At 42.9% G+C, this 26847-nt stretch overlaps 1 protein-coding gene across 7 annotated transcripts in view; it reads left to right on the top strand.

The window, feature by feature from the left end:
* The window catches only part of LOC148222776 (uncharacterized), a 36099-nt gene extending 9252 nt beyond the window's left edge, over nt 1-26847 (top strand). For 2 of the 7 annotated variants that reach the window (XR_015805319.1, XM_088169646.1), the window contains exons 3-4: nt 24862-25189; nt 25915-26847. Coding sequence is in view for 1 of the 7 variants with exons in the window: in XM_088169646.1 (XP_088025772.1) it covers nt 24862-25189; nt 25915-25997 (411 nt within the window). In the remaining 6 variants the exon portion in view is untranslated. Of the gene's footprint in view, nt 1-21641; nt 25190-25914 lie in introns of all 7 variants that reach the window. The other 5 variants (XR_015805317.1, XR_015805316.1, XR_015805315.1 and 2 more) reach the window with 5 other exon arrangements.

Raw genomic sequence — 26847 nt, 5'->3', positions numbered from 1 at the left:
GTCAGAAGGGACACAAGTGGTCTCCCAGTGACTCTCAGGAGCCTCTAAGTCAGTCAAGGATTATAAACAGGATGAACATGATAAGTAATACATGTGGTGCTCTTTACAGTTTTATGGAATGCACTCCAAACTTTGTGGTCCCATTTTTTCTAAAACTCTGGAAATAGGAAGAGCTGATGGTTTCATGAAACTGAACAGTTTTGGTGACACTCATTGACTGGTAGACTGTTTAAAAAAGAACACTTAGTGAAAAGTATTTTAAATATAAATGGCCAATTCTCACTCCAAAAAGAGACAGCAACTGGGCAGTTGTTCTCTCTCTTGTTTTTCCCTTCAATTTATAAAAATTCTGAGGTCCCTCATTGCAGCAAATGACAATTTCTGATTTCTGTATCTTGCTGATTTTTTCCTGCATTGGCTTTGGAGTCAGGCATCCCTAAAGGGAGCATCATGGGCAGCCATGAGTCACTGTGCAGGAACTAAATGTCAAAGTTGAACTGGAGTTTACTGCCACAGTTGGTGTGAGCAGTGTGACTGGTGTGTCATTCCCATAGCACGGATGTCTGGGAGCGCTGGGTGCTCCTCTCGAAGGAGACTGTGATTTGACAGAGATGCCACCAAAAGCACCAAGCCTCTGCCTTGGCGATCTTTAAAATGTACATTTGAGGGGTTCAACAGACCTTGAAAACAAATGGGGTGACCCCAAATGATCTGTGGGGCAAAGTGCCCCCAAGGCAGGAGAGCGGAGTGTGTCCCGCGTGACTCCGCGGCTGTGCCGCAGCCCAGCGGGATCCCGTGTCCTCCACAACAGCTGAGTATGGAGAACTGGGGGCTCAGACAGGAGCTGCCATGCAGGAGGCTCTGCTGGGCCCCCTCCTGCAGCCTTGCACTGGAACAGAATGTGAAAATTGTGTCTCAGGTCCTTGTCCAGCCTCTTCTTAACAGAACCTCTGTAGCCTCAATGGGGAGAGCCAAAGGATTCTGACAGAAAACCCTCCCTGGGTGCTGTGTTAGGAAGTAACTTCAGGACACTTGTTTTGGCTCATTCCTTGTCCTCATGTCACCCCTGCCATCGTGGGCTTCCCTTCTTGCGACTCATAGCATTGAAAATAGGAGAAGATGGAGGAGTCACTGTGACTTTGCAGAGACTGGGCTCTTTCTGCTCCTGACCTGCCCAAGAGCTCAAATAAATTCCTTCAGTGTGCTACCACTCTGCTTTGTCTTCTGAAATCAGGAGAATGTTTTTGAATCATTTTGAGATCAATGGCTGAAGCCTGTTGTTCACAATGAAGTGCAGAGGAAGTTAAAGAGGATATGTTAAGCAGAGGAAGTTAAAACACAAAAATGAAAAACAGAAACCAAAGTTGCAAGTATTCCTTACTACTTAAATTGAGACTTCTTGGAATCAAGGATCATCCTTTCTGAGCACTAAGCAAGTATCAAATTATGACTGTAAAGAGTTAATAATGGGTTAGACAATGGATTTGTGCCACTGTGATGGGAACTCAGCACAGTTTGATTTCTTGGGGCATTAAAGGCACACAGCATCTTTCAGTTTGACTGTTAGGTTTTTCTTTTTCTTATCTTGGCTCTAAAGCTTCATTCTGATTCAGTAGAACAAAAACAAATAAAATCACTTTACAAACCTCACCAACTGAAAAAAATGCCCTTTTGGTATTTTTAGGTCTTTTTATGGAACCTTGTTTATAGAATGTTATTTATAGATTTTTTTATATGCTCCCAGCTAACCTGCCCTGCTGGGTCTTTGCAGGAGCCTCTGCACTACCACAACACATCCCTGGGAATGTCAGCATTCCTCTGCAGAGGTGTCACTTCAGCAAGGACACCCAGCTCAGGAGGTACATATTGTCCTACATAAAGTGCTGGTGCTGAGCCTGTCCCAGTTTTAGTAATTCCCCTTGTCTACATACAGCTTGAACATTATAGACAAGGATTCATTCTCCTGCTCACAGTCTGTAATACTTCCTAAGGACAGGAGGGAAAAACTGGCAGCAGGGCATCATAGAAGTCTCAGTCTGTGGAGTGAAATTCGGAGCAAGAAGGAGAGTTGTCTGTTGCTAGAATTCCCCAAATCAAAGTGAATTAACCAAAACCTTTTAAGTAGGAATGAAACAAGGTAAGACTCGTGGTGGGGAAGCATCTTGGAAGCAAAGACTTGGAGGATGCAAACAGCAGAGATCTGGAATTCTGAAGCATGTTCCAAATCCAGCCTTTCCAAACACCAGTGGTGGTGGTGTTTGGTGGTGGGACTGGGCTGGGCCAGTGTCCCTGGTCACTGAGAGGTGCCAGCTCACAGCCCCAGCGTTGCTCAACTGCAGCAGCTGCTCTGTGGCTTTGGAGGCTGTCGGGATATTCCACTTGGCCACCATGCTCGGAATGTCACATTGGATCTTTGGGCACTCCTAGCCTAAAAGAGCCAGGCAGCCCTTCTGGGACAGAGTCCTTTCCACAGACTCAGCAGGAGCCAGCTGTCATGACACCGAAAAGGCTGGGAGAGCCATGGCTCATGGAAACAGGGCTTAGGTTCAGCTGAAGGAGGCATGTCTGAGAAGCAGCTTTTCCCAAAACTTGAGGAAAGGTCAGAGCACGTGGAGCTGGCACTCTGGGACAGTCCTACTGCTCATAACTCATGTAACCCTATCTGTACAGAGCCATTCCAGCTTTCACCTCCTTTCCAGGAGAAACTGAAACTCTTTCAACTCTGTGAAAGTGCCTGAACATCACACTTACCTTATTGTAGACCACTGATACTTTCACCTCTGTCTCATCAGACCCTAAAAATAACTAATTTTTGTCTCCAAAGCCTTGATATCTCTCCAATCTTTGCTCTTAATGCTTTTGGACCTCCAGCTCTAGTGAGTCATATCTGCAAATTACATGGCTCGGGTTTCAGTGGTGACCATCTCAAAGTGGCTGGTGGAAAAATTCACCATTAGTTCATGGGGTTTTATTTGGTCCAGGGCATTGCTGTGGTGAGCCTTTGCCATTTCTCTTTTAGTTTTTAAAGACATTTAATTGTACAATGGCATTCAGATCCTCTGTAAGGAAAATCTTTCTCTGCCGGCCTTGGAAGCTTTATTAACCTAAGTTGTGCTTGAAGCATAAAAAGAAGTTTTAAGTTCTGTGTGGGGTCTGCAGGTAACAAATAACTTGAGGAGTGTGGCAGGCGGAGCAGGGGTGACAGGGACAAGCTGTGGGAAGCACGGAGGTGGCTGCAGCTCTGCCAGGAGTTTGCAGGGACACCCAGACAAGATGCACTTGCCATGCGGAAGGTGACACAGGAAACATTACGTTTCCCGGAGCGGTGGCAGGGAATGACAAAGAGTGTCCTCTATGAGCTCAGATGTACAAAAAGGAAAGCATTTTGTCAGCTGCAGCTCCTGACAGAATGAGGATTGTGGGCTTCTGCATTCAAAACCAAATTTCCTTAAATTGGCAAGCGGCTCCTAGGCGCTGCTGTGGAGAGTCCTTCCAAAGCTGGAGCGAGGGAATTGACACCGTGCTGAAAACAGCAATGAAATCACCCGGCTTCCTTCCTCTGAGCCAGGCTTTGTGCCGGGCCCAGCCAGCCCAGCCCGGCCCGGCCTGGCCCGGCCCGGCCCTGCCATGGCCACCAGCCCGCGGTACCGGCCCCACAAACGCGGCATTCACGGGCTGTGCCTGCCCCAGCACTGATTTATGGCACGCAGGACAGATTCTGATGTGTCATGCTGCAGGGGGAAAGGAAAGCAGCACCGGGGTCATGAACAAAAAGGAATTTGCTTATCCAATTTCCGTCTCTTTCTGAGTTTGATTGGAACTCGCAGTTGTCAGGCCGTGTTTAAGTCTCGTCTTTACCGACGCCTCCTGAACTGCGGAAGGTCAAAACCAATTATTGTTTTGCCTCCGGGGACTTTCCTTCTTCAGAGAGACCTTACAGTGGATATTCTCTGAACCATTTTCCTTCCAATTAAGGCAGCAAATTCCTCTTTTTCAGGGTTTTTCAAGGGGCGAGGGGGACAGTAATCGGGAGACTGATAGATTTATCAATAGCCTTGAAAAACAAAGCCTGCATGTCTCAGGAAGCTTGAAGCCTAATTCCTTTCAGTGACTTTTCTCACTCTGCACTTTAAATCTGTCGTTTCATTACACCGGGAATGGAAAGTCCCTAATTTTCCCAGGCTACACATTTCCTCTGTTTTTTAACCTTCAAATACCACATGGATTTATGCCTCTCAGTACCTGCTGGTTAAGTTTCTCATGTAGATAAAAATGCTGAAGTTCTGTTTTTGGAAAGAATTTACAGCTTCATGGACTGGGGGCAATTAAAAGAGGTTGTACCTACATTAACAGCTATAGTCTGACTAGCTCTGGAGAAACCTTCCAGGTCTTCAGGGTGAATAAGTAAAACATACTGAGATAGTTTTAGAACTTTTTTCCCCCTTTCTATTTTGGACAGCACTGTTTTCACTTTTATTGACAGTATCTCTTCTTTTGCTCCAATCCATGGATACATCTAGAGCATGTGTCAGCAGATGGATTGTTAAAAATTAATTTATGTATCACATGCTGCTGTCCTTATTCTGTTATCCATTGGAGTGGTTAAATCTACTGCTTCCCCCATATTTTTCATGTACCATTTGTTGTGGGAGAGGTGAGCAACAGAGCAGACAGAAAATAATGTCTGCTGAAAGAGAAAAATCCGATGTAAGGTCAGGGGAGGGAGGCTGTGGAGGAACAGTGAGTACAGGAAGCAATACTTTGGTATTGCAATTGGTACAACACGTTTCAAAAACACTTTGTAATTGTTATTTGTATCAGGATGAACTGTGAAACCACAGTACAGGTGTGGGATGTAACCCCTGCTCCTCACCAGGTACTTCTGGGTACTGTAATGTTTGGGTGGTTGCTGGCTTGGCTACACTGGCTGCTCCTACCAAAATACTGGATTGTGGAACAGTATTGAAGGAAGTCTGTTTTTCTGGAGCTGGCAGATTTAAGACCCTTGATTAAATGTATTCACAGCTTTTCTGCAGAACTGCAGAGCTATCATGATGTGATTATAGGGCAGCTGTGGTCTGGTGGACTCAGGACTCAGAAATTAGGAATTGTGAATTGTCTTGATCTGTTTTGTGAGATCCTGGGCTGGTCACTTAAAATATTTTGGTTACCTCTTGACAGACCTACTTTGGATATTTACTGTTTTTGGAGGACTCAGCTCACTCCCTTGACTGTATTGCCCACAGAGAGTGTGGACTGACTGGCTGAGATGCTCAGGCTTCCATCCCAGATGCCTGCATTCAATCAGATAATGTGGCTGATGAGTGCCTGTTGGCCTAGACACTATTTGCAATCGGTTTATAAAGGGTTAATCTATTCCGAATGTCTTGATCAGTCATTCCATACTAAGTTGGATAAGTTTAGGGGGTACTGATGAATGACTTGCCATTTACTGTTCACTCTGCAAAGTGTGTGTAACAAGAGTCAGCCAGGTATTAATCCTTTCTAAAACATTTATAAATAAAACTTGAATACGGAGTGTGGCTGAAATCCCCCCAGGTATGACTGAAAGCAGAGGTGCAGAGCACAATTCTCCTGTGACACTGCCCTCAGCCCTGGGATCACATCTGGACACACATCACAGCAGCGGTACCCAGAAATAATTTATTGATTTAAAAGAACAATTACCTTTTTACCTACGGTAAAGAAAATCATCCAGCTCTAATAATAACTCGCTAATCTCACCCCACCGGAGCAGCGCAGGGAGCGCATTGGAAATTTCCTTCCCAGCTGCTGGGAGAGCCTGTCCCCAAAGAGGGCTTTTCTTTTGATAAGGTGCCTCCTCTGCCGGGCTGCTGAACCAGCCTGAATCAGCACGTCACCCTGGAGTGCAGGAAGATCCCGGTCTCCGCCGCTGAGTCACATGAATAACTGGAATAGTTCTGCAAAGCAGAATTAATTCCCAGAACCTCTTCAGGCATATACCAGCAGGCACATGCTTCTGCTCCGGCGTTACTTTACAGCTCCGTGGTGTAGTGGAAAGGACACTACTGATATTTTCAATTGAGATAAAGCAGTTTACCTGGTGTTAAGAGTGTTAAACCTTACTTACAAGTTTATTGTTGACATTCTCCTGCTTCCAAGAAGATTTAGGAATAAGCCAGGACATAACAGAGCTATTAGGGTTAAGCTCAAATCAACTGTGCAATGACTCAGAGCTTGTAGTCCTTTCAAACCAAGTGCTGGGGGGAGAAGCTGCTTATTATTAACTGTTGAGTAGCTCGTGGTTTGTGCAGCCTGTTTAGCCAGCAAGGACATCTATGGAAACTCTCTGGGGTTTTTGATCTATTATACTGTGAATAAAAAGTCTGATTTACAAGAAAACCAAACCAACAGCACTGAGATTGTGGTTTAGCAAAGTCCTTAGACTGTGTGCTGGAAATTTGGGCAGAGCTATGAAATTCTCTATGGAACCTTTCAGTAAATGCTGCTGGTATGTTAAAGAAATGAACTCGTCTGAAAGAGGGGAGAGAAGGACAAAAGCTCTGTAGCAAAGGTGGGAACCAGGTGTTGCTCCAAAAAGTAGACCAGGGTGGGGAGTTGAAATAGGGAAATAGGATGGTAGAATCACAGGAAAGCAAGGAGAAGGTTGATTAGTGGTTACTGAAAATTGTTGAGATTTTTCCCACTTATGCTGTGTTTTGTTATCTGAATAATAATGACAAGCTGACCAGACACACAGAAGAAGCATTGCTTGTACTTCCACCTGTTGCTCTGGAATGCATCATAAATGAATACAGGATAACCTGTTCTGCACTCCAGCATCAGTGCTAACAGGAACTGATTACATGGCTTTGATTTCTGTTCTTTCTTCATTGTTCTAGAATATTAAAATCTAAGTTTTTGCCATTTCTTCAGAAAACCTGATGTGAGGTTACTCCTGACCTTTTTTTTACTTTCAACAACCATCACAAAAAATAAATGAAATCTAGAAATTCAATGCAATTGGGAAACATTACAGAGGAAGAGCTCCAAGCCCAGTATTTAGAAGCTGGATGTTTGTGCTTGATGTTTTGCCCACTGATGAGCTTGTGCCACTTCCTTGGGCTCCAGGTCAGTACCTTTCCCCGTGGCGTATCCAAAATGAACGCTCACCAAACCCAAATGTTATTTCCGACATCTGTTGCTTGTTTGGATGACAAAATTTGTGATAACAGTCAGAAGAAAGTAAACAGTCCAGTCACCATGGAAACATCCCGTTTTTTCCTGTTTCTTTTTCTGCTTTCTGCAGTGAATGAGTGGGTGCTGGATCCAGCTGGACAGCAGCCCAGGCGACGGCCGTCCCCAGCTCAGCCATGGCAAGGGACAAACCCTGGCCAAAGCCAGGAGCTTTCTCTTTGCACACTCTCACCAAAGGACTTTTTTCAGGGAGCAGCTTTTTCAGGAAGAGTAGTTCAGTGCCTCAGGAAGGGTGATCATTTATTCCCTGGTCTCTCTGGTTATGGCCAGAAAATAAAATAACCCAAACACACAGTCGTGTATCCTGGCTCACACTCACACGATTCAACTCTTTCCCCCCATTCCTGCATCTCAAGCACGTGGTCTCATCCAGACAGTCTACAGGGAACCATCCCTGGACTTTGATGTATTCCAAGGCATTATCTGGGAGAGCTGGGACAGGCCAGTGCCATGTCAGGGAGGGTTCTAACAGTGACACAGCCTGAGAGATCATGGATTAAACTGTGCCCTTCTCCTTCTGGATTTGCAGTATAGATACAACCTCTGTGAAAGCTGTGAACAGGGGCTTTATGGTTCAGACAACAGATCTGGCTGTGCAGCTCAGTTTATGTTCCAGAATGGAGCAGGACAGGTATTTATTGTAGGAAAGCCCCCAGAGTGCCACAGTTAGTGGAATGCTTTTTCTATAAAATTTTACAATCAGCTTACAGAGAAGATTGTCAAGATGCAATCTTTATTATTCCAGTCCAAATTTCTGTGTGGTTCCTAAATATGTGCAGTAAGTGTGTCTCTAAATGGACTTGTCCCTGGTCACACAGGCACTGTGTCATGCCAGCATTGATATCATCATTGGATTACCCTCATTAGCACTTTGAATCTCTGTAATGCACTTTGAAGTCTTCAGAGGAAGAGCTTCATGGGAATATTTGGAGAGCCTGATTCAGTTCTTAATTGGACTGACTCACGTTGAGTCACCAGGATATCCATTAGCTGCATCTTTAAAATCCAGCATGGAGATTTTCAGTGGTCTGTGAGAGAATCAGACACCCCCAGCAGCTACTGAGATTCCCTAGGATTGGGAAATCTGCTTCCATTGTAGAAAGTGCTGATTCCTGGTGCACCAACCAGCACAGCCCTGGCTGCCAAGTCATCCCATTTCTGTGCTCTCCTGATGCCTGGATGACCAACTGCTTGCCAGGAAGCTCTTGGAAACATCTCCTCCTCCCTGGCTGCAGCATCGCTGGTATCTCTTGCACACACAGAGCCCACCACATCCACACCTCCCCCTCCTGCAGGAAGCACTGGGCTACCAGAAGCAAAACTAGAAATGTAAGGAGCATTCTCCTTTTCATTTCTAGGAAAGGCTTTTTACTCCGTAAATGCTCCTTGAAGAAAACAGCAAAAGGCAGTGAGTAAGGCACCTGATGACTAAAATAATTCAGGTTGTGGGAAGCAGCAGGATTTGATGTTGAATACAAATCTGAGTGTGGTTCACTTCACCCATCTTGAGCCATCTGAAGTTAAACATTCAGCCTAAACAATCCACCCAAGTCCTGAGCTGTTGGCAGAGGGGACAAGCACTGAGAGCTGACTCATCCCCCCTCACTTTGTTCTGCTGGGCTGAAATGAGTTGTCCTTTGAAGTTGCTTCCTAATAGCACTTCCTAATACTCAGCAAAACATGTAGAGAATCTGGAGAGGGCAGTTTATTGATGTTAGACAGCTGGAGTTAGGTAAGATAAATCTAACACTGATACACTGCCATGTACCAAGGACCACAGGTCCACAGGATCACAGATTCCATGATTGCCTGGATGCCAGCAGTGGTTCACTTAACCTTGTTCCAGTCTGCCCATATACTCAAGAGTGTCTTAGCAACTTTTTTGTCTCTTTATAGGTGGCATTTGTGGCAGATTTTTGGCTCGTTACCACTCCTTTTGGAATAGAAAAAGGGGAGACAACTACTCTACAGACCAATTTGGGAATCTCTGTCCTGTAAATCTCTTTCCTAGAGGAAAAAAATACTTGCTTCATTCTGTAGTAACAACAGCACAGTATGGATGGCAGAGGAGTGAACAAGTAATTCCAACTTTTAGGATAATAAAGGGTAAAAAATTGGGCCACTCAGTCATAAAGTTAAACTTTGGCAAACTTGGATAAACCCTTAGCTCTTCTAGACCTACTTTACTTTTCTTTGAGGATGCAAACTCTGACATCATTATGGGGCTGCTGAAATTTCCATCAGGTATATTCAGTACGGGACAAGACTTGCAAACCTTTTTTGATGCAGTAAAAAAAATCCCTACAGGGTGTTTGCCAAACTGGGGGTAAAGTACTAATGCCACATCCTTACCTAAGGTGTGATTTTCCTTTTTCATTTTGATAGATTAAAAAGTCTAAAGCTAAGAAAATGAGCTCTTAGGCTCACTAAAAAAAAAACTCTTGAAACAATGTAAGTGATCTGTGACAACTCTGAGCAGCAGAAATTTGACTTGAGAATAACTGTGAGCAATTAAATATTGAATATAATGAGAAGAATATTTTCTTTGTGTTTCTTACGACATTTCTTGGTTAATTATATCATGCATCTGTTCAATATGTAAAGCTTGCTGCTAAAAATGTTCCACTTCTAAAATTAATAAAAGTATGTCAGAGAAGGAGATGTGTTGTGAATAATACAAGAAATGTTACAAATAATGACGATTATGGAGCCAACGGGCCTACTCCCACAGGCAGAAATTATCAGGGATGAATAAGAATTGTGGGATGACAACTGTAGTACGTTAAATCTTTGAAACACTTCACACGCTTTCACTCTAGAGACACCTTGAGACAACAGCAGAGGAGAGATGCAGGAGCTCGTGCTGTGCTGTTACATCCAGCAGCCCTTTGTGATGACTCCAGCAGGGCTGGGTTCAGGCTCTGGAATGGCTGAGCTGGGTGTCAGGGGCAGCATGAGCTCAGGCTTCTGCTCTCCTGCTCTGTGCAGTCCATGAGAGCTCACACCACTTACATGGTGTTATCTCTTAGGGGTGATTGTATAAATCACTCCTGCCTTCCAGCTTCTTATAACACTGACAGGGAAGGTGTCACCATGCTGGTAAAGACACTGCACGTGGGAAGAAGTAGAGGGTTTAAAAATGAAAGAAAAAGATCCAAATGAAAAGGCACAAAGATGCAGATGTGGCAGGAGAGGGGATGAGAGAGGGATGCTGAGAAATGGTGCTGGACCAGCTGGGTGGGCAGTAACTGCTGGGCCTGGCTGAGCTTTGGGATCCAGAGCTTCATGGTTGTGTCAGAGCAGACAAGCAGGCAAAAGGAGCAAGTAAGAGAGGTCTCATGTGCAGGAAATGCAGTGAGGAGTTCATCTTAACAGCTGCATTTCCCTGTCACAGCCACTGCACGACAGAGCTGTGGTGGAACAACTCTGAGTTTGTTGGAGGAACTGTACAGGGTGGGACTGGGGTACTTCCAGTTAAAGAGTGCCTGGGTCTGCCCATCTGGGCAAGAACCATGGATATTTGTTCCCTGAAATAAGCCCTTTCCCTTCTTCTTATGCTTATCTAGAACCTGTTTTTACTGACAGCAAAGGGAGTTTCCATTAAATTTCTTCAGTTTTTGCTGGGTTTTCACATCTTACTCTGTTTAGGTATCAAAGAAGTTCTTTTTAGGGCTTATTTTCTTAACAAATGTTTATCAGAACTGACTTTTAGTGCCAAAGTAATGTGCTTGCTCCATGCCTCTCCATGAGAAGGGGAAGGTGGGCTGTGAACTCCCAACATTTCAGCCAGGTTCATGGTGACTGCCTGGATGCTCATTTTCCCCTTGGAAAATGGGAGTTATCTCACTTCTCTTTTCCTGAAGGCAGATTATTGTATGTCTACTGGAAAAAAAGAAAAGCACTGAAGCCATTATAACAAAATTCTTCTACTCTTGACTCTTGAAAGTTCATTTCACCACCTCTTGGTGCCACTCCAGCTGTGTGTGGAGCTGTGCTTTCAATTAGATCATGGACATAATCTGGGCTAAGGAAAATAGACAACCCCCTGGTTTTTATTCCATTTTTTTTTTACTTGGGTTATTTCAATGATCCAGTTCTAGGTGTAATTATAAATTTTGGCAAAAGTAGCTCAGAGACAGAAGCAAAGGTTGGGGAAAGCCTTGCTGTTGTGAAAAGGTATCACTGAACTCTGACAGTGTGTGCTCGCTACCCAGCAGCTGAAATGCTTCAGTTTCATCCTCTATCTTACCTTTTTAAAACTTCTTTCTGTATTCCCAGCTAAGGCTCACTGGCTGTGTCTTGGGAAATCATCTGAAATTGTTTCATAGAATAACTTCAAAGTGAACTAAAGCTTTTTTGACTTGAAGACCTGAGCCTGCGTCCACTGTCAGAAACGACAGAACTCTCTGATAGTGAGGCTGCCATGAAATTGAAAAGTCACTGTAAATGCTTTAATACCAGTGGATTTAGGGATTTCCTCAAGCACTTTATAGTTATGTTCCCAGCTTTGTCTGTGTTTCACTGTCAATTGTCTACTGTTCTCCCTAATCCTCCCTGGGTTTTCTGGAGCTCTATCTTCCCTTCCTGCTGACAGATAAAAATTTATTGTTGCTACCTGCAATGTTCTTGACATACTGAGAGCACATTCCTTTCATGTAAACACAGGAATGTTTTGGTGTTTTAGTCTTGAATTCTTTAAGATAATTAATTCAGTCTATTATTCTGTTCCCCTTAGCAACCTAACATCTGAGTTTTAATTACTCTAACCTTACTTTTAATTAGTTAAAGCTTCCTCAGCCCTTAGAAAACTGAAAGTGTTAATTACTTTTGCAGCATGATTATTTTTATATTTCTGAACAATTGGTATCTGGACGTTTTAACCTCCTCTTATTTCAATTGATGGAGCAGTGTCCCTTGTCACTTCCCTCCAGAAACCAGCGGTGTAGACCAAAATCATCCATTGAGTAACTTCTCTAACATCATTTGACTTCTGACAGGGAGAGATTTAGTATCTTCTTTGCCTCAGCTTTCCCCACGTTCTGCTATGGATCCTTTTGTAGTGGTTGCTTAAATGGATCCCAGAAAGATTTGGGAATGGTGCTGCTGATGCATTTGCCTGTGGCAGAACCCACTGCCCACAGCAGGAATGCATTCGTGATGCACTGGTTTTCATTTTTGCATGGAGGGACTAAAATTCCGTGCACCTTGGCTGATTTGAATTACAGAACTCTATCTCCTGTCCAGGAACAGTAAATGTGGAGAAGCCATCCCATGCTGGGCTTTGTCAGGGCAAGGAGAGTGGGCAGTTTCACATCATGAAGCTTTGTGAATATTCGCCCTGAAGAACTAAAACCCTTTCAGAAGTCAATTTTCGTTAGGGCAGCGATTTTTAAAAAATCTTTGAAAGGGTTGTAGACTTATTATCCAACAGTAGTCATCAAGTGATTCTGATATCTGCTCCTGTGAATCACTGGTATTCTCCAGGACTATTACTTTTAAATGTCAGCTCTTCACATCCCTGCTTCTTATCTGCCACCTCAGCCACCACGGATTGTTTCCTAATCACCACTGGTTAACTCCCAAACCCACAAACACTCACTCACCGCTTCAGGAAGGATTTTTTTCTTTTTTTTTTTTTTTCTCTGAGACTGATTTATGCAAAGAGAGTTGTGTGAATATTCACAACAAAGCCTCCTTGAACGTACTCCCTTCCTTCCCTCCTGTGAATCTGTTGTGAACAAAGTGAGAATTTGGTTGAGATAAATGTACCTGGGCACGTGAACCTTTGTGTTAGAGGTGACATCAGAGTAGCAAAGAGGTGTCAGTGAGAGAAATATTTGAGTTTCTACTCTACACTAACTTTGAGACATGGAGAAATTATGACAGTAATAGAAACAGGGAGTTCTTCAGATTCAATTTTCAAGAAACCATTAGAGATTTTTTTTCTGTTATAATTCCCAATCTTTTCCTACTCAGCTTTGATAATAAATATCCCTTGAGGACAGCAAACATGAATCTACTGAGAATCTTAGACGAGGGGTTTTAATGATTTCATTTAAAGTGCTGTTCATTCAGTTTTTGCAATCTGCTTGTCTCTTTCCTCAATTCCTTATGTTTTTACTCAAAGAATTCCCCCTTCCAATTAAGTGAATGAAGCTTAGAATTAAGTAAGGCTGTCATAGGAAGTTAAATGAATATGACTGATTTTTATAATATAAATTGGAAGCAATTACCAGTTTTCTATCTTCATTTTTGCTTGGAAAATTTACACTTAACCCAGCAATACACCTTAATTAAAGGCCTATCTATCTATCTATGTAACCTTCTCTTTCTAGCAAGAGTCCTTCTGTGGGCTATATGAAATTTACTACGGTTTCATCTCTTTGTTAATAACCTTTTTGTATATTTTCAATTAAGTTTCTGGTCACATTATAGCACTGAGGTAAGAGCTCTGGCTGACCTTTAATAGGATATGGATAATAGAACATCTCTGGCTCATGTTCTCCTTTGATAGCACAACCTTGCACTTCTACTGAAAACACCTCTGGAATTTGCAGACAGCTAAATGTGCTCCTTGCATGAAGAAATTCTATTCCAGACTGCAGTAAAACTGGATGAACATCCATCCACATTCCCTGAGACCAGACAGTGCTGAAAAAACCTCACTTTGTCTTGATTTTATGGCAAACACCAGTGGGTGATTGTGAATGGCCTTCTATGTAAAATAAAAATACTTTCCTTTGACTGATATGTTCCATATGGCAACTCCTGCTTCTCCCCACATGAACCCACAGGACTGAGGCTGTACTGGGGGGTAGAGGGTGATAAGGACCCCTTGTATGTGCATTCAGAGTTCAGTGCTCTGGTCCTTGGACAGAGTAGGACTGGCAATTAATGATGTAGAATGATAAGGGGTGTTTGTGCTCCCTTGAAAGCCACAGGATTTCGGGGTGGGAAGGGATATATTTGATATCCAGCCAGAGTTTTGTCAATATGAATATCTGAACCAGCTGCTTTTCTTGCTGTTCTCCCATGGTTGGATTACTGTTTTTCTTTATGTCTTTGTCCTTTCTTCTTTTAATTTATAGCTCATGATGCTCTTATGAATTCTACTGCCAGACTATCACATATTTGTCTTTTGATAAGGGATTATAATTTTATTTCTATGAATAAGAACCCCCAGCTCTTCTTCAGCTCCATTTTTTGTTCTCGAATCAGCCTTTCCCCAGTTTAGTTCACCAAATCATACAACCAACCTCAGCTGAAAGCTGGCAAAGCACGGAGGGGACACAAATTAAATGTGCCAAGGTGATGTCTCTGTTAATTCCTGCTGATATTTCCATCTCCCTGGGCGAGTGTTCAGGGAATCTCATCTGGCATGTCCACATAAAGTGGTGTCTGAAAATAAAGGCAGTAAATTTGTCCCAGATAAGGGAGAGCTTGATATTTCAGATGGAGAACTCCATCTGTGGCAAACCTTGAATGGATGAAGAGGGAGCAGCTCTGGGATGGGCTCGGCTCAGGGGTGCCACTCCTGCACAATGTGACTCAGGCTTATTCCCACAAGGGTTTGTCCCATTGCCTTGAATGCTTTGTTCAATTAATTACTGGTTGAACCTGCTGCTAAATGTGTCATATCAAAGGCTTGTGGAGCAATATCTTCCCCAGGCAGGTGCTTGGCTTCAGCAGTGCTTTGGAAGTGGCTGAGATCCCAGATAACCCAGGTTTCCGAGGCGGCCCTTGCCCTGCAGCAGCAGAATCTCCCAGTCTGGGTTTCACCCTGAGTCAGTCGTGTTCCATCACTGTGCAAACTGAAAAGGGATTCTTCCTCCTCCTCCTCCTCCTCCTCCTCATCATCATCATCATCATCAATCATCATCATCCTTTGTTCACTTATCATGATACCACCTCCAGCTCTACCAGTATTTCCAGCCTGGCCCACCACTCATCAGCTTCTTCCACAATTATTTCCATCCTTCCATCTGTGTCACTCTGTGTGAACTCCCTGTTTTTTTCCCACCAGGATGCGAATCTTTGAATATTTAGTCTCTCTTAAATACACATTTCAGCTTGTTTTCCCACAGAATAGAATTTAGTTCTACACACATCTGGTTTTGTTCCCATTCAGCTCCACACTTTCTACTTCCTTATCTGTCCTGAGAGTGTGGGATAAGGAACAATCCCTTGTTTAACATGCAAAGCATGCAAACACACACTAAATAATTATGCAAATATTTTCCAATTGCTTTCATTGTGATTTTTATTGCCATTGTTTTGGTCTCACCATGGAAAATGGAAGCCAGTGAGCAGAAGTGTCTGAGTGGAGCTGGACTAGAGCCTGAATTTCCCGATCCCTGTTCAGATTAGAGCATGACTGTCTCTTCTGTATGTTCTCCCGTGGAAAATTCTTATTTACAGAAACAGAAGATAGGGAATTTGCATAACTTTGTAGCAGCAGTTCCTGCAGTATGCTCAAAATATTGTTTTGCTTTTTTTCTGGAAACCTGAATTCTCATGTTGTCTGACTACATAAGGCTTTCAGCCTTCAATGAAATCTTCAGATCATTGAGAAAATCTTGACACAGATAATCCAGTTTGGGAGACTGAAAGCCTGGAGTGAGCTGCATCCCTTTGGGATGTTGTGTGGGGTTCTCACTGCCATTCACTGTGTCCCTTCTCTGAGCCAGTCTGAGCTGCCACATGTATTTGGGTTTTCAGGCCATGCATTCCAGCTAAAACGTGGTAGGTCTGTGGGAGGAAGATGGAACAGCCCAGAAATGGCATCATTTTGACACATGGGAGACAGTGATTCAGTTATTTCACAGGTACATGGACTTCTGCAAATATGCAGCTCATAAAAAACCTTGACAGTGTTTGAAGAAGCATTTTGGTAGTGTCAGACCCTTGTCACTCTGCCAACTGTCCAGTTTGGTTTCCACATAAACCATGGACTGGAGGAACAGGTGAGCACTTGGTTGGCCTGAGGAAATATCCTGTCCTCTAAGGCAGCTTTGTGCATGAAGCTTTAATGCCATTTCTTGATCTGGACTTGTTCTGCCAATGAGGAGAGGACCTCAGTCTCTGAAGATGCTAATCCAGCACTTCTTGCTGACCTAACATTGACCCACATCATTTAAAGCAAAGTGATGTGCAGGCAACACAGTTTCTGCTGAGAAAGTGCAGCACGTGCCAACATTTTAATATTACTCTTTTTTCTCAGTCTAGTTAACCCAGTGTGAATGGAAGGAAGAAATGATGTACAAAATATTCCTTGCACCAAAATATCAGAAAATAAAATGTAAATGTGTGAGCATGACACAAACTCCCTTTCTGTGAACACACACTCACAGAGTTGCTGGAGTTGCCAAGAGCACAGCGAGCCAACCTACGGCGTGTACATCTGTAATTTACTGAAGGGAGGGGACAGGTCTAATTTATGCACTTGGCCCTCAGACCAAGGTTTACCTCAATGCTTTTCAATGCACAAATTCTGTAAATCTTTCTGGGAGAAGGAATGTCAGCTCCCGCCAGGCTCTGGACATGCCGAAAATGTCGCTCGCACAGATGATGACTTGTGTTTAATTTGCTGTGGTGGATGGGCCTGAACCAAACTCCTGTTCTTGTTCCAAACATCTCTAAATTTAGGAGGTTTTGGCAACCCTGTCCAGATATGAGTCAATAGTTCTCTGTGTTCCAAAGAATAAGTATTAGGCTGCAAAGGTGGGAGTTGTTATGTAAATGGGATAATATAAAGGAATATCAGTATTAATACCTTTGTTATGCTCAGAGGTAGAGGTTTGCCAAGGCTTAAGTGGACTCAGGATGAGCTGGACACATCCAATTAATATAAGTAATGTGGCTTTTCTTGAACAAATGTGACTTCTCAGTGCACATTACAGCTGCTGAGTGTTCCAGCTCTGCTGCATCTGGTCCTCAGAGGGTTACAAATGTGTGTTCTAGTGCTACAGCCTGCTCTTATTTCTGCATTTGTTTGGTACTAAATAAATGGGTTCTGATTTTCAGTGCTTCTGTCAGGGAGGTAAAAAATATTGGTGTGGCTAACTGATGGATACAAAAGCCCCAGGGAAAAAAACACAGAATATGAAATTAAGAATTATGTATCCACATACAAAGTAAGTGTGCTGGATCTTCCATCCCTTTCCTGATGTCACTGCCGTGTTCACAAATTCTGCATCAAGTAAGTGTCTTCTAAGGCTCTTCTCAGTGAATGCTTCATCTGAATTTCTTCCACTGATGCCACCATTAATACTGACCATGTTCTGCTGCTCCTCTCTCTTGTCCAGAGGGAAACCATCCATTTGTTTATGGTGGCACTCGGGTGCTGGCCCAGGAAGGTCAGGTGGAAGGTGAATTCCTTGAGCTGCGCAGTTGTTTTGTCAAGTGTGCAATTCTGTTCAGTTTCAAGAAGAGAAAACAGGATTTCCTTCCACAGTCTCCTACAGAACCCTTCATATTCTTTAACTGCTTTGTGATTCCCCCATCATCATGTACCAGTCTCACTCCAAGACATCTCCTGAGCAACTGGGATTTACTGGCAGATAAAAAGAGAGAAACACACTGGAATGGAGGAAGATTATTCCAAACCCTCTTCTGGCTTCCTCGGCTGGCAAGAGAGGCAGATCTCCCTGCTCCTCCACTGCTTTCTCCATGGTTCATCATGATCTGCACCTCCACTCCCTCACAGGGCCCCTGACTGGAATTGTCCTTTCCCTTCCAATGCTCCCTTGCTGCTCGGCACCATGCTGGCTGTACCACTGTGGGAGAAGCAGGTCTGTGCCTTTTTATGTGCTGCCTGAAGTGCTGAGCACTCTGAATTACCCCCCTGGAAGCAGTAGGCAGAATCGTGGAGCAGGCACAATGTGCCACATGAGGATCAGCTTAGCGAGTTGGATCAGTGACACTTTGCAGCAGAATAAAAACTGCTTACTCTCTTTCCCAGCTGTTCTCCCAAGCACTTTGAGCATTCATTTGCCTCAGTGTGCAGGAGATTTACGTATTTCACTTCCATTGACACAGCAGAAGAGACCCTCCTCACTTGCAGATCTCTTCTTTTAATAGGCATCCAGCACAAGTGGGAATTAAGTACATGTGTGTGTCCAACAGAGAGAAGACCAGAACCAGCTGTAGGCACAAAGAGCTGCTTAGGAGGCCCATTTTTTTGTGCTGATTTGGTAACTCATGGGACAGCCAAATCTTCCTTTTTAGGAATGGGGAGAAGAGGAAAAACAGAGGACCTCATCTTCAGATTGTATCACCCGTGGAAGGGGAGAGATAGCAGGGAGAGAACTCTCCACATGAGGTTCTCCTCTCCCTGATGGAGCAGCTGGAGCAAATAAGGTTCATAGTGGGCAAATGTGAGCTCATGGTGCCTCCACTCCGAGCTGGCAGAGCAGCCGAGGTGTTCCAGGCTCTGAGTCAGTGCTGTGATAACTTCTCGTGTGACTTCCTAATTGAAGTTAGAGATCCTAAAAGATACCAAGTGATTGTGGCACAGAGCTGCTGCTCCCAGTCTGAGCTGTCTTATACTCCAAACCTCTTCAAATTATACATCTTATTGCAAGGACATCATGGATTTGGGGAGAGACACATAAGACCCTGTAGCCATTCTCACTACTGGGAGATGCAGGGGTGAGTCACCTGTGCCATATAATGACAACACAAGCCCAAGGAACACAGTCCTCAGTGAGATCCTTTTAGAATTAGCCACACAAGAAGGTGAATCTTAAAGACAAAAGGAAATGATATGAGGAGGGAGGAAGCGACAATGACCAGAGGCCTTAATTTGATGCCAACCAGTATCTCAGAGAAAGCAATTTCCCAGAGGATTGTCAGAGATGTGAAATGAATTGTAAGAGCTTCTTTACAGGCATTTGTGGGCACACACACCTGCTTACAGCAAGGGAAAAGACAGTGCGTAAATGTCTGGAATATTACATAAAAGCTGTCTGGTAGACTGGGCAGAGCAATTAAAATCCATCTCGCTTAAACGAACCCTGAGTGCAGGTCAAACAAATCTAATTTTTATTGTTCCTTAAGGAGATGTCTGTACAGGAGACAAAAGGGGGATGCAGCAGTCAGGTTAAAAAATCAAGATGCCTTTAAAAAATTAAATGTTCACAATAGTGCTACAGCAAGCTGGATAAATGATATATTACAGCGATGGTTTAAAACTAATTGATGACTAATGTTGTAATGCATTTGTAGCTACACTGATCTATTATATATCTTGGCCAAGCTGAAGGGACACTTCAAGGAGAAAAATTGCTAACTGTTTTAACCTGATGGAACTCGGGGAAAAAATAGTTACTTTACGAGATAAATGGAAAGGTTGTGACCTCCTAATGTACATCTGGGTCTTGCAATGCAAAATCAAATTATCATTAAACAGAATGTGATCTGTGATGGAATTGAAACAACTACAAACCAGCACAGAAGTTTCCTCAGAGAAACTCAATAGCCCAGTTTGAGCTGGGAGCAGTGGCTGCAAAGCTGCCTGGCTAAAGAACTGGTGTAACAAGTTGGGATGGAATTGTTTTGCCCTGTAATGAAAGTTGGTTTAATTGGAGAGTGCAGGAAAAAACGTAAGCATCTTTACCATTTGCATATGTAAGCCATTCTATAAACATTACTTAATTAGTATATAAATCATTAACAATTTACCCTAAGTCCTGAGTAACATGTGTCTTTCTGGCTCTTGCAGGAGAAACAGGAAGCCTCATTTTTCCCTCCTCATTTTTGTCATGCCTGAGGCTCATGCCCTCTGGGTTTTACCCTTACAGTTGGAATTTGGAGGAGATGTCAGTCAGGCTCTGCTTATTTTCACATCTAATTCATGCAAAAACCAGGTTTCCTCCTGAGGCTGTAAACTGGCCCACATTTGCTTCAAAGTTTGGCCCACGTTCAGTGAATGACTCACTTTAACTAAGGTACATCCATCTTCCTGGCTGGAACACATGCTGGGAAGTGTTGTCAAAGAGCAGAGATCCCCTAGAACCACAGCTCAAGGCTTCAGGACCTTGCAAACCAAAATCAGTGGCTCCTTCCATCCCCTGATTTCCTGTCACCCAGTATTAAGGACACTGAGTGGGTGTCCCAGACATTGCTGCTCAGCCCATAGTCCCAATGTGGGGTTTTGCAGGCTAAACACACTGCAAAGGGCTGGGATGGACTGCTGGGAGCTGGGCTGGGAGGAATTTCAGCCAGAAGCCTCCCTGGTCCTGGGATCTGTGCAAAATTCCATGGAATAAATCTGGCAATAGGTAACAAATGGAGATACCATTGTGGACCACTGCCAAATATGGATTAACTTGAAGGGCCGTGATGAAACAGCTAAAAATATCACTCTCAACCTCTGAATTGGTTCCCTCCAATAGGAGTATGTAAAATGAAAGAGAACAAGCTAACCAGGACACCCCCCACTACAGCTGGCACTAATTTTCTTCTGCTTGAGAATAACTTAATGTAGCAAGGACATGACCAGCCTGTGATATCATCTGAGAGCAACATATTCCTCCACGTATTCCTCCATGACAGATTAACCTTTCAGTGGGTAGGGAAATGCCTGCAATACCAAACTGCAAATATGTTGTACTTTGAAGGGTTTGATGTACCAAACCCCCCTAAATCCTCTATATATTTTAACTGCTGTACATCAGGCTTCCTCCTCTGCATTCACTCAGTTTTGGTTTGAAGCCCAATCCAGGCAGCAGCTTGGAAAAATAGTTTTATAGCTCAAAATGGAGCAGTTGGAGTTTTAATTTGGGAGGTCTTTCTTTTACAGGAGGACATTAGTCTTGGTTCAAAATTTTAAGTTATTCATGTCATGGTATTGGTGTCAATTTTCAACACTGGAAATTCAGTTGCACAAGTACCACTGACTTAGAGCTGACTTAGAACATTTATTTTCTCCAAGGATGGCAAACATTCACATCACATTCATGGCTCTATCTGGGATTTATTTCCTTCACTAACATTTAAACAAAACAACTCAAACAAATATTTTTTTTATTCCAGATCAATGTAATTTAAAGCTTCGTGTTGAGTAGATAATCCTCAGGTGGGCTTTTTTTTGAAGCAGAAAAGCATATGAAACAGCTTTAGATGAAACTTTGAGCTGCCAGTTAGTTTAAAAGCAATAAAGTAAGGAGGAAAAAAAACAGAGTTAACTTGAAGCAGGGCACTGAGCATTCAAGGTGACTGTGATAGTGGTCAAGAAGGATGAGGTTGTGCTCACACGTCAGGTCCTGTGCCCACTCTGGCAGAGCCGTGCCCTGAACATGGATTTGCTTCTTAGCTGCTGGCCCTCAGTGGCCAGGATTCCATGAAAGGAAATATAGGATCATGATCAGCCATTCTAATTTTCCCATCCCATATGTCCCAAGAGGATGACTTCCCAGTGTACACTGTGACCATGGGGACGAGGTGTCCCCCAGAACATCCCATGGCATTTCCATGACTGCAGCAGACTGGAGGTAAGGAAACTGTTCTGGTTTATGGTGTTTGGATACACTCATAAACAATGATCCCATCAATTCTTGGTGAGGGTGGAGTTATGTACCCAGTCACATATTCCTCCTCATTTTGAAACAATCAGACATAAAATACTCTAAAATAAGAATGCAGTTACCACTTATTTCCTTCCTCAATTTCTTATCTTGCTTTATCACAACATTCGTAGCTGTGGCTGACAGAAAAGGCAAATATATCCAGTATTTCTGATTTTTGTCATGTCTTGCTTTTTATTTCACCTCTAGCTTTTCTGACTGGCCAATGACTCAAAAAGTTGATTAAAGCTATGATGGTTTTATCATGGCTTTGGAAAGGCAAGCTGCAAAATCCAGAGGTCACCAAAGCAGAAGGGGATTTTAAAGAATGCCTGAAGCAGGTTCATTTTGCTGCTGGTGCAAACTGCAGCTATACCAAAATTTTTTTGTAACTCTTGTACACACATTAAAATATATTCTTCACATATTTCTCTATATATTTTAGTTTACTGAAAACATTTGCTCCATTTGATTTATATTAAGGCTTTATGATTATCAGATAAGTGTAAGAATGCAAGTAGGAAAATTAGAATGTACCTTTGATTGCCCTATCGTTTTTCCCATGTTCTTTCAGATATTATGTCAATAGTCCAAAGGAGTTTTTGATGTGATGCACTAAATATTCTACCTTATTCATAAGAGAGCTCAGCATTGGGCACATCATTTACCAGCTCACTGCTGTCACAAGCTATTGCATCCTTCTTCCCTCTTGACCCAAACTCGATTAATCTTTCTATAGTTTTGGTTCTGGTATGGTTTTCAAACAGTGTTGATTTTCCCAGGAAGCCTTAAGAACCTGAGCATCTGCTTCATGCTGTCTGGGCAGCTCAAACAACTGCAGAGGGAAGGGAATAATCTCCCCCAGACCCTTGACAGCATCACATTTCCAGCCCGTCACGGTGCCCGGTACGTGCAGCGCTGGCAGGAAGAGCTGGGGAAACTCCTGTTTGCTGGGCCATGACCTGTGGAGCTGCATGATTTTAGGAAATACCAGGTTAGCTCCAGGAGCAGGGAAGTGTTACAGCTCTTTGTTCCTGCACAGAAGTTTTCAACATCGGTGAGAGCATCAGTGTGAGTATTCAGATTTCCATCTGTCATGCAAAGCATAAATCCAAAGCACTCTCTGAGATCAGTCACGCCCAGAATATTTAAAGTTACCTCAAATGTTGGTGAATTAACATCTCACATTTTCCTCCAGAGTCCTGAGTGGAGCAGACGTTCTGTTAATCATATATTGCAAGCTCAGGCAATACATTAAATATGGAAAATAAGTTTATATAACAAAGATGAGGCAGAATGAGCTGGATCCATAAATGTCTTTCTACTCACTCTATCTGTAATCATTTCATTACATTTCTTTGGGGTTTATCCAGTTTTGCTGGGACCACCTACTGACAACATCTCTGAAATGAAAGAAGAAAAGCACGAAATTCTAACGTGCACGACATACAAAATAAATGCTGTGACGTTTTCTAATATGGGAATGTTCCTAAATGCCAGACTAAAACATCCCTCCAACGGTTTCTTTTACAGACTTCCCTTGTTCCAGAAACTTGGCCTGACTTAGGAGGAAACCCCATAGCTGTCCCTTAAAAGTTGAATTGCATCAGTGTGGGCAAGAGGTTGGGCCAAATTCCTTAATGGTGCAATTCCATGAAAATCAGAAATCCTACACCAGAGCTGAATCTGCCCTGTGGTATAAAATGATCTCCCTGGAGGCAGGACTTTTGGAAACAGTATCATATTTTAATTCTAAACAGACAATTTGTTTTGGGTTGCATACAGAGCGTGACAATCTCACTGCTATAAGAACCAGCTACATAAAAGGTGACTTTATCCCCATTTCTCGTGCTGTTCAGTTTATCTGTGTGTGATTTGCAGGTAGCTACATGATCCTACAAACTTCTTTTTATGTAATGGAATGAGCCCCTGTTCCTTTTAAGATTTTAAAAGATTACAGAGCTGGCGTTGGAACATTTGTACATTTTGCAGTGAGTTAAGGAGAAAGGCTGCGTGTTGTTTATAATCTGGGAAGTACAGATCCCAGTTAATCTTACCCTCGGAGAACAGACAGTTATATTTTTTACAAATTAACAGATCCTGACTGATTGCCTCCCATGACGGCGTTCACCAGTTTTGGAATTCAAAGGGCAAAATAGGATCTGCCTTTTGTAGAAGGTGCCAGGAATGGCATCAGGACATCAGCTGCCTGGAGGGTGGCTGAGCATTTTCAATCCTCCCCACACTGACTGGATTTGGCACCACTGTGTGATATATCACCACTGTAACAAAGTACTCCATGCAAGCTGGTCATATCCTATGGAAAAAGTCTTGATGTCGTAGAAACAAATATTTAACCTCTATTCACCGTTTTTCTGGAGATTTAAGGTATTGTGAAATCTAAGGAGATTGTCACAGCTTGACTTGTGAAATTCACTTCCAGCTCGACAGATTGTGATTTCATGATTTTGCACATTTGGATTTTGGCACTGGGCTGTGGTGGGAGATGTCTCTGGCAGTCTGCCTCCCAGGACAGTCTGTTTGCTCCTGGGCAGTGAAGAGTCCACTCCTGGCTGAGCTGTCACCTGCCTGCCCTGCCCTGCCCTGGGCAGTGTCTGTTCCACAAGGGAAAGGCTGCACAGCTGGAGCTGGCCCTGACATCAGTGAGCTCAGGAATCACTTGAATAAAAATGTTAATGATAAAGTCATGTTTCTAAAATTCAAAGAGTGTAAGAGATAGGCAAAAAAAGTTGTTGGGTATCTGTACTGTGTGTTCTGGGGGGCAAACAACATTTTCACTTGATGAAAACACTGTGTGCACAGACTACTGAGCACTCCCTCTGCCACACTGCTTTTCTGGCCAGGCATTTTGGGAGGGGGTCTTCTCCTTCTGGCAATCTTCCTAGAGGGGAACCAGTTGATGAAAACAGGAGTTTAAGCCAGGATTTTTTCAGCATTCACACCATAGAAGGAGATTTTACAAAGGTGGCAAGAGCCATGTGCATTTTCCCTTTGTGTATCGCTGTGTGACAGCAAAGTCATCCTATTTTCCCACCAGGATCACACGGTGTCACAGAACCTCACTTATTCTTATGGCATTGGAAGTGTGGTTTCAAAAGAAAAATCCCCGTGCTGTCTGGAATGCTCAACTGTTGGGTACCAGAGTCGGAAAACATCCTGCCTGCCACGAACGTTAGGAAAACAGAGCAGCCCTGACTCGAGTGCCAAGTGGTTTTTTGGAAGGCTGACTCCCCTGAGCATAAAGGATATTGGTGTCCAGCCAAGTGGGCAGGCAGGAACAGGCCCTGGGCAAGACACTGGAATTTTGGTGGAGCCTGAAATATCGTCTGCTTGTTTGTATCAGCTTCTGACTTTAGTATTGAAAGGTGAGCTGCCCAAAACGTGAGGAAATGGGCCACAAATTGATAAAATCTGAATTATTTTTCTAGCTATATTTAGAGGCACTTAAAACAGGGATTTCCCTTTTTGGCCACTCCAGTGTCCAAGAGTAACTTAATATTTCTGTTAAAACCAGAAAAATCCCCCAAAGGAAATTTCCTTTTTTTCCTACTGTACACTCAAAAATCCCTTCTCATTGCAGAGAATTCGGTTGTTTTTTACTTCCCTATTTCCCTGTTTAGATGAATAGTCCTGGTCTAATGGCCCAGTAAGCACTTCATCCAGAGTATTCCCCAGCTTCTACTTCCTATAACACTTGAAGAAGTGCTATACTTCTTCAAATGAGATTAAAACCCACGCTCAGGTACTTGTATGAATTGCCTAAGCACACACGTGAGCAAGAACTTTAATAAATATCTTTTCCCCTTCAATTTTTATGCTAATAAACATCTAAATGAAATTTTTTGGGTGTTCAGAGGTCCATTGCTGTTTGACATTCACCAGGAATGGGATGTTGGGGAAAAATTTGCATCCACTGAGCTCAAGAGACGTTTTTGTGTTGATCTCAGCAGAGTGGAGCTGGGTCTTTATTTCCTGAACAAAGCTGGAAAATGTTCACTCTGCCTCTTTCCCCTACACACACATATTTTCTTTTCTTTACAGAGGAGTCATTTGTCTTTATCTCACCATTCACCTCTCTCTCTGATTGCAGTTAATGGAATTGTCACCTTTATGGACTCATGCTCCATTTCTCAACCTGTCTGGACTTTGGCCTCCAAAGGTTACCACGGCTAGTGAAGTAATATGATTGAGTCTTTTTCGACAGATTTATGCAAGATTTCTTCTCCAGCAAGTGTCACATCTAGTCTAGTTCTGCAAAAGAGAATATTTCAAAGATGCCAACTGTCATCTAAACCCACTAAATTGTTCTGTGGGGTTGAGAGGACTGAGGGCCATCTTGGGCAATGCTGATTTACACTACCTGGAGCTGTATCTCTGCTGCTTGAAATATGGGCTCTGGTTAATCACGAAAAAAAGAACATCCTTGTCTCCCAGAAAGCACATTTAAAATGGAATTTTCATTAGTTACTCCGTAATGAAAAGGCAAAAGGGTGTATTTTAAGTGAATCTGTCTAGAATCTTGGAAGAAGGAGGGTGGGGGGGAGGGAGGGGTTATTTGAAGGAAAACTACAACAGCCACAACTGCTAAACAGGAAAAATTGGTCTTGAGTTCCATTTAAGGCGTGTACATCCACAGAATATTTTCAAGTTTATAGAAAGATTTTGGAATTATAAAGGATTCATTGCACATGTATCTGCTCCTCCTGCATTTGATACAAAGCACAAATTAATCATCATTATTCTGCACTAATATAACACCTCTTAACCTTCAGCTTTCAGAATATTTCAAAGGAGCAATGAATTAAGCCTTATGTGAACTTGAGAATATCTGATAATCTAAACTTGGATTCTTTAATAAAAAGCATTTTCAGGACTTTGATTCTGGAAGTTGGAAACTTATAATTGTTCTTGAAAATATCTTCCTTTGTCACTTGCTTGGAAAGAAACCATGTAAGTACAAGAAATAAAATGGAAAAATGTATTAAGCAAAAGTTAATAAATTTGTCTGTACTTATTTATCTTA

This window comes from Sturnus vulgaris, chromosome 9, assembly GCF_052056855.1.
Source record: "Sturnus vulgaris isolate bStuVul1 chromosome 9, bStuVul1.hap1, whole genome shotgun sequence".
In the NCBI taxonomy this organism is placed as follows: domain Eukaryota; kingdom Metazoa; phylum Chordata; class Aves; order Passeriformes; family Sturnidae; genus Sturnus; species Sturnus vulgaris.
This window is presented reverse-complemented; position numbering and strand designations above follow the sequence as displayed.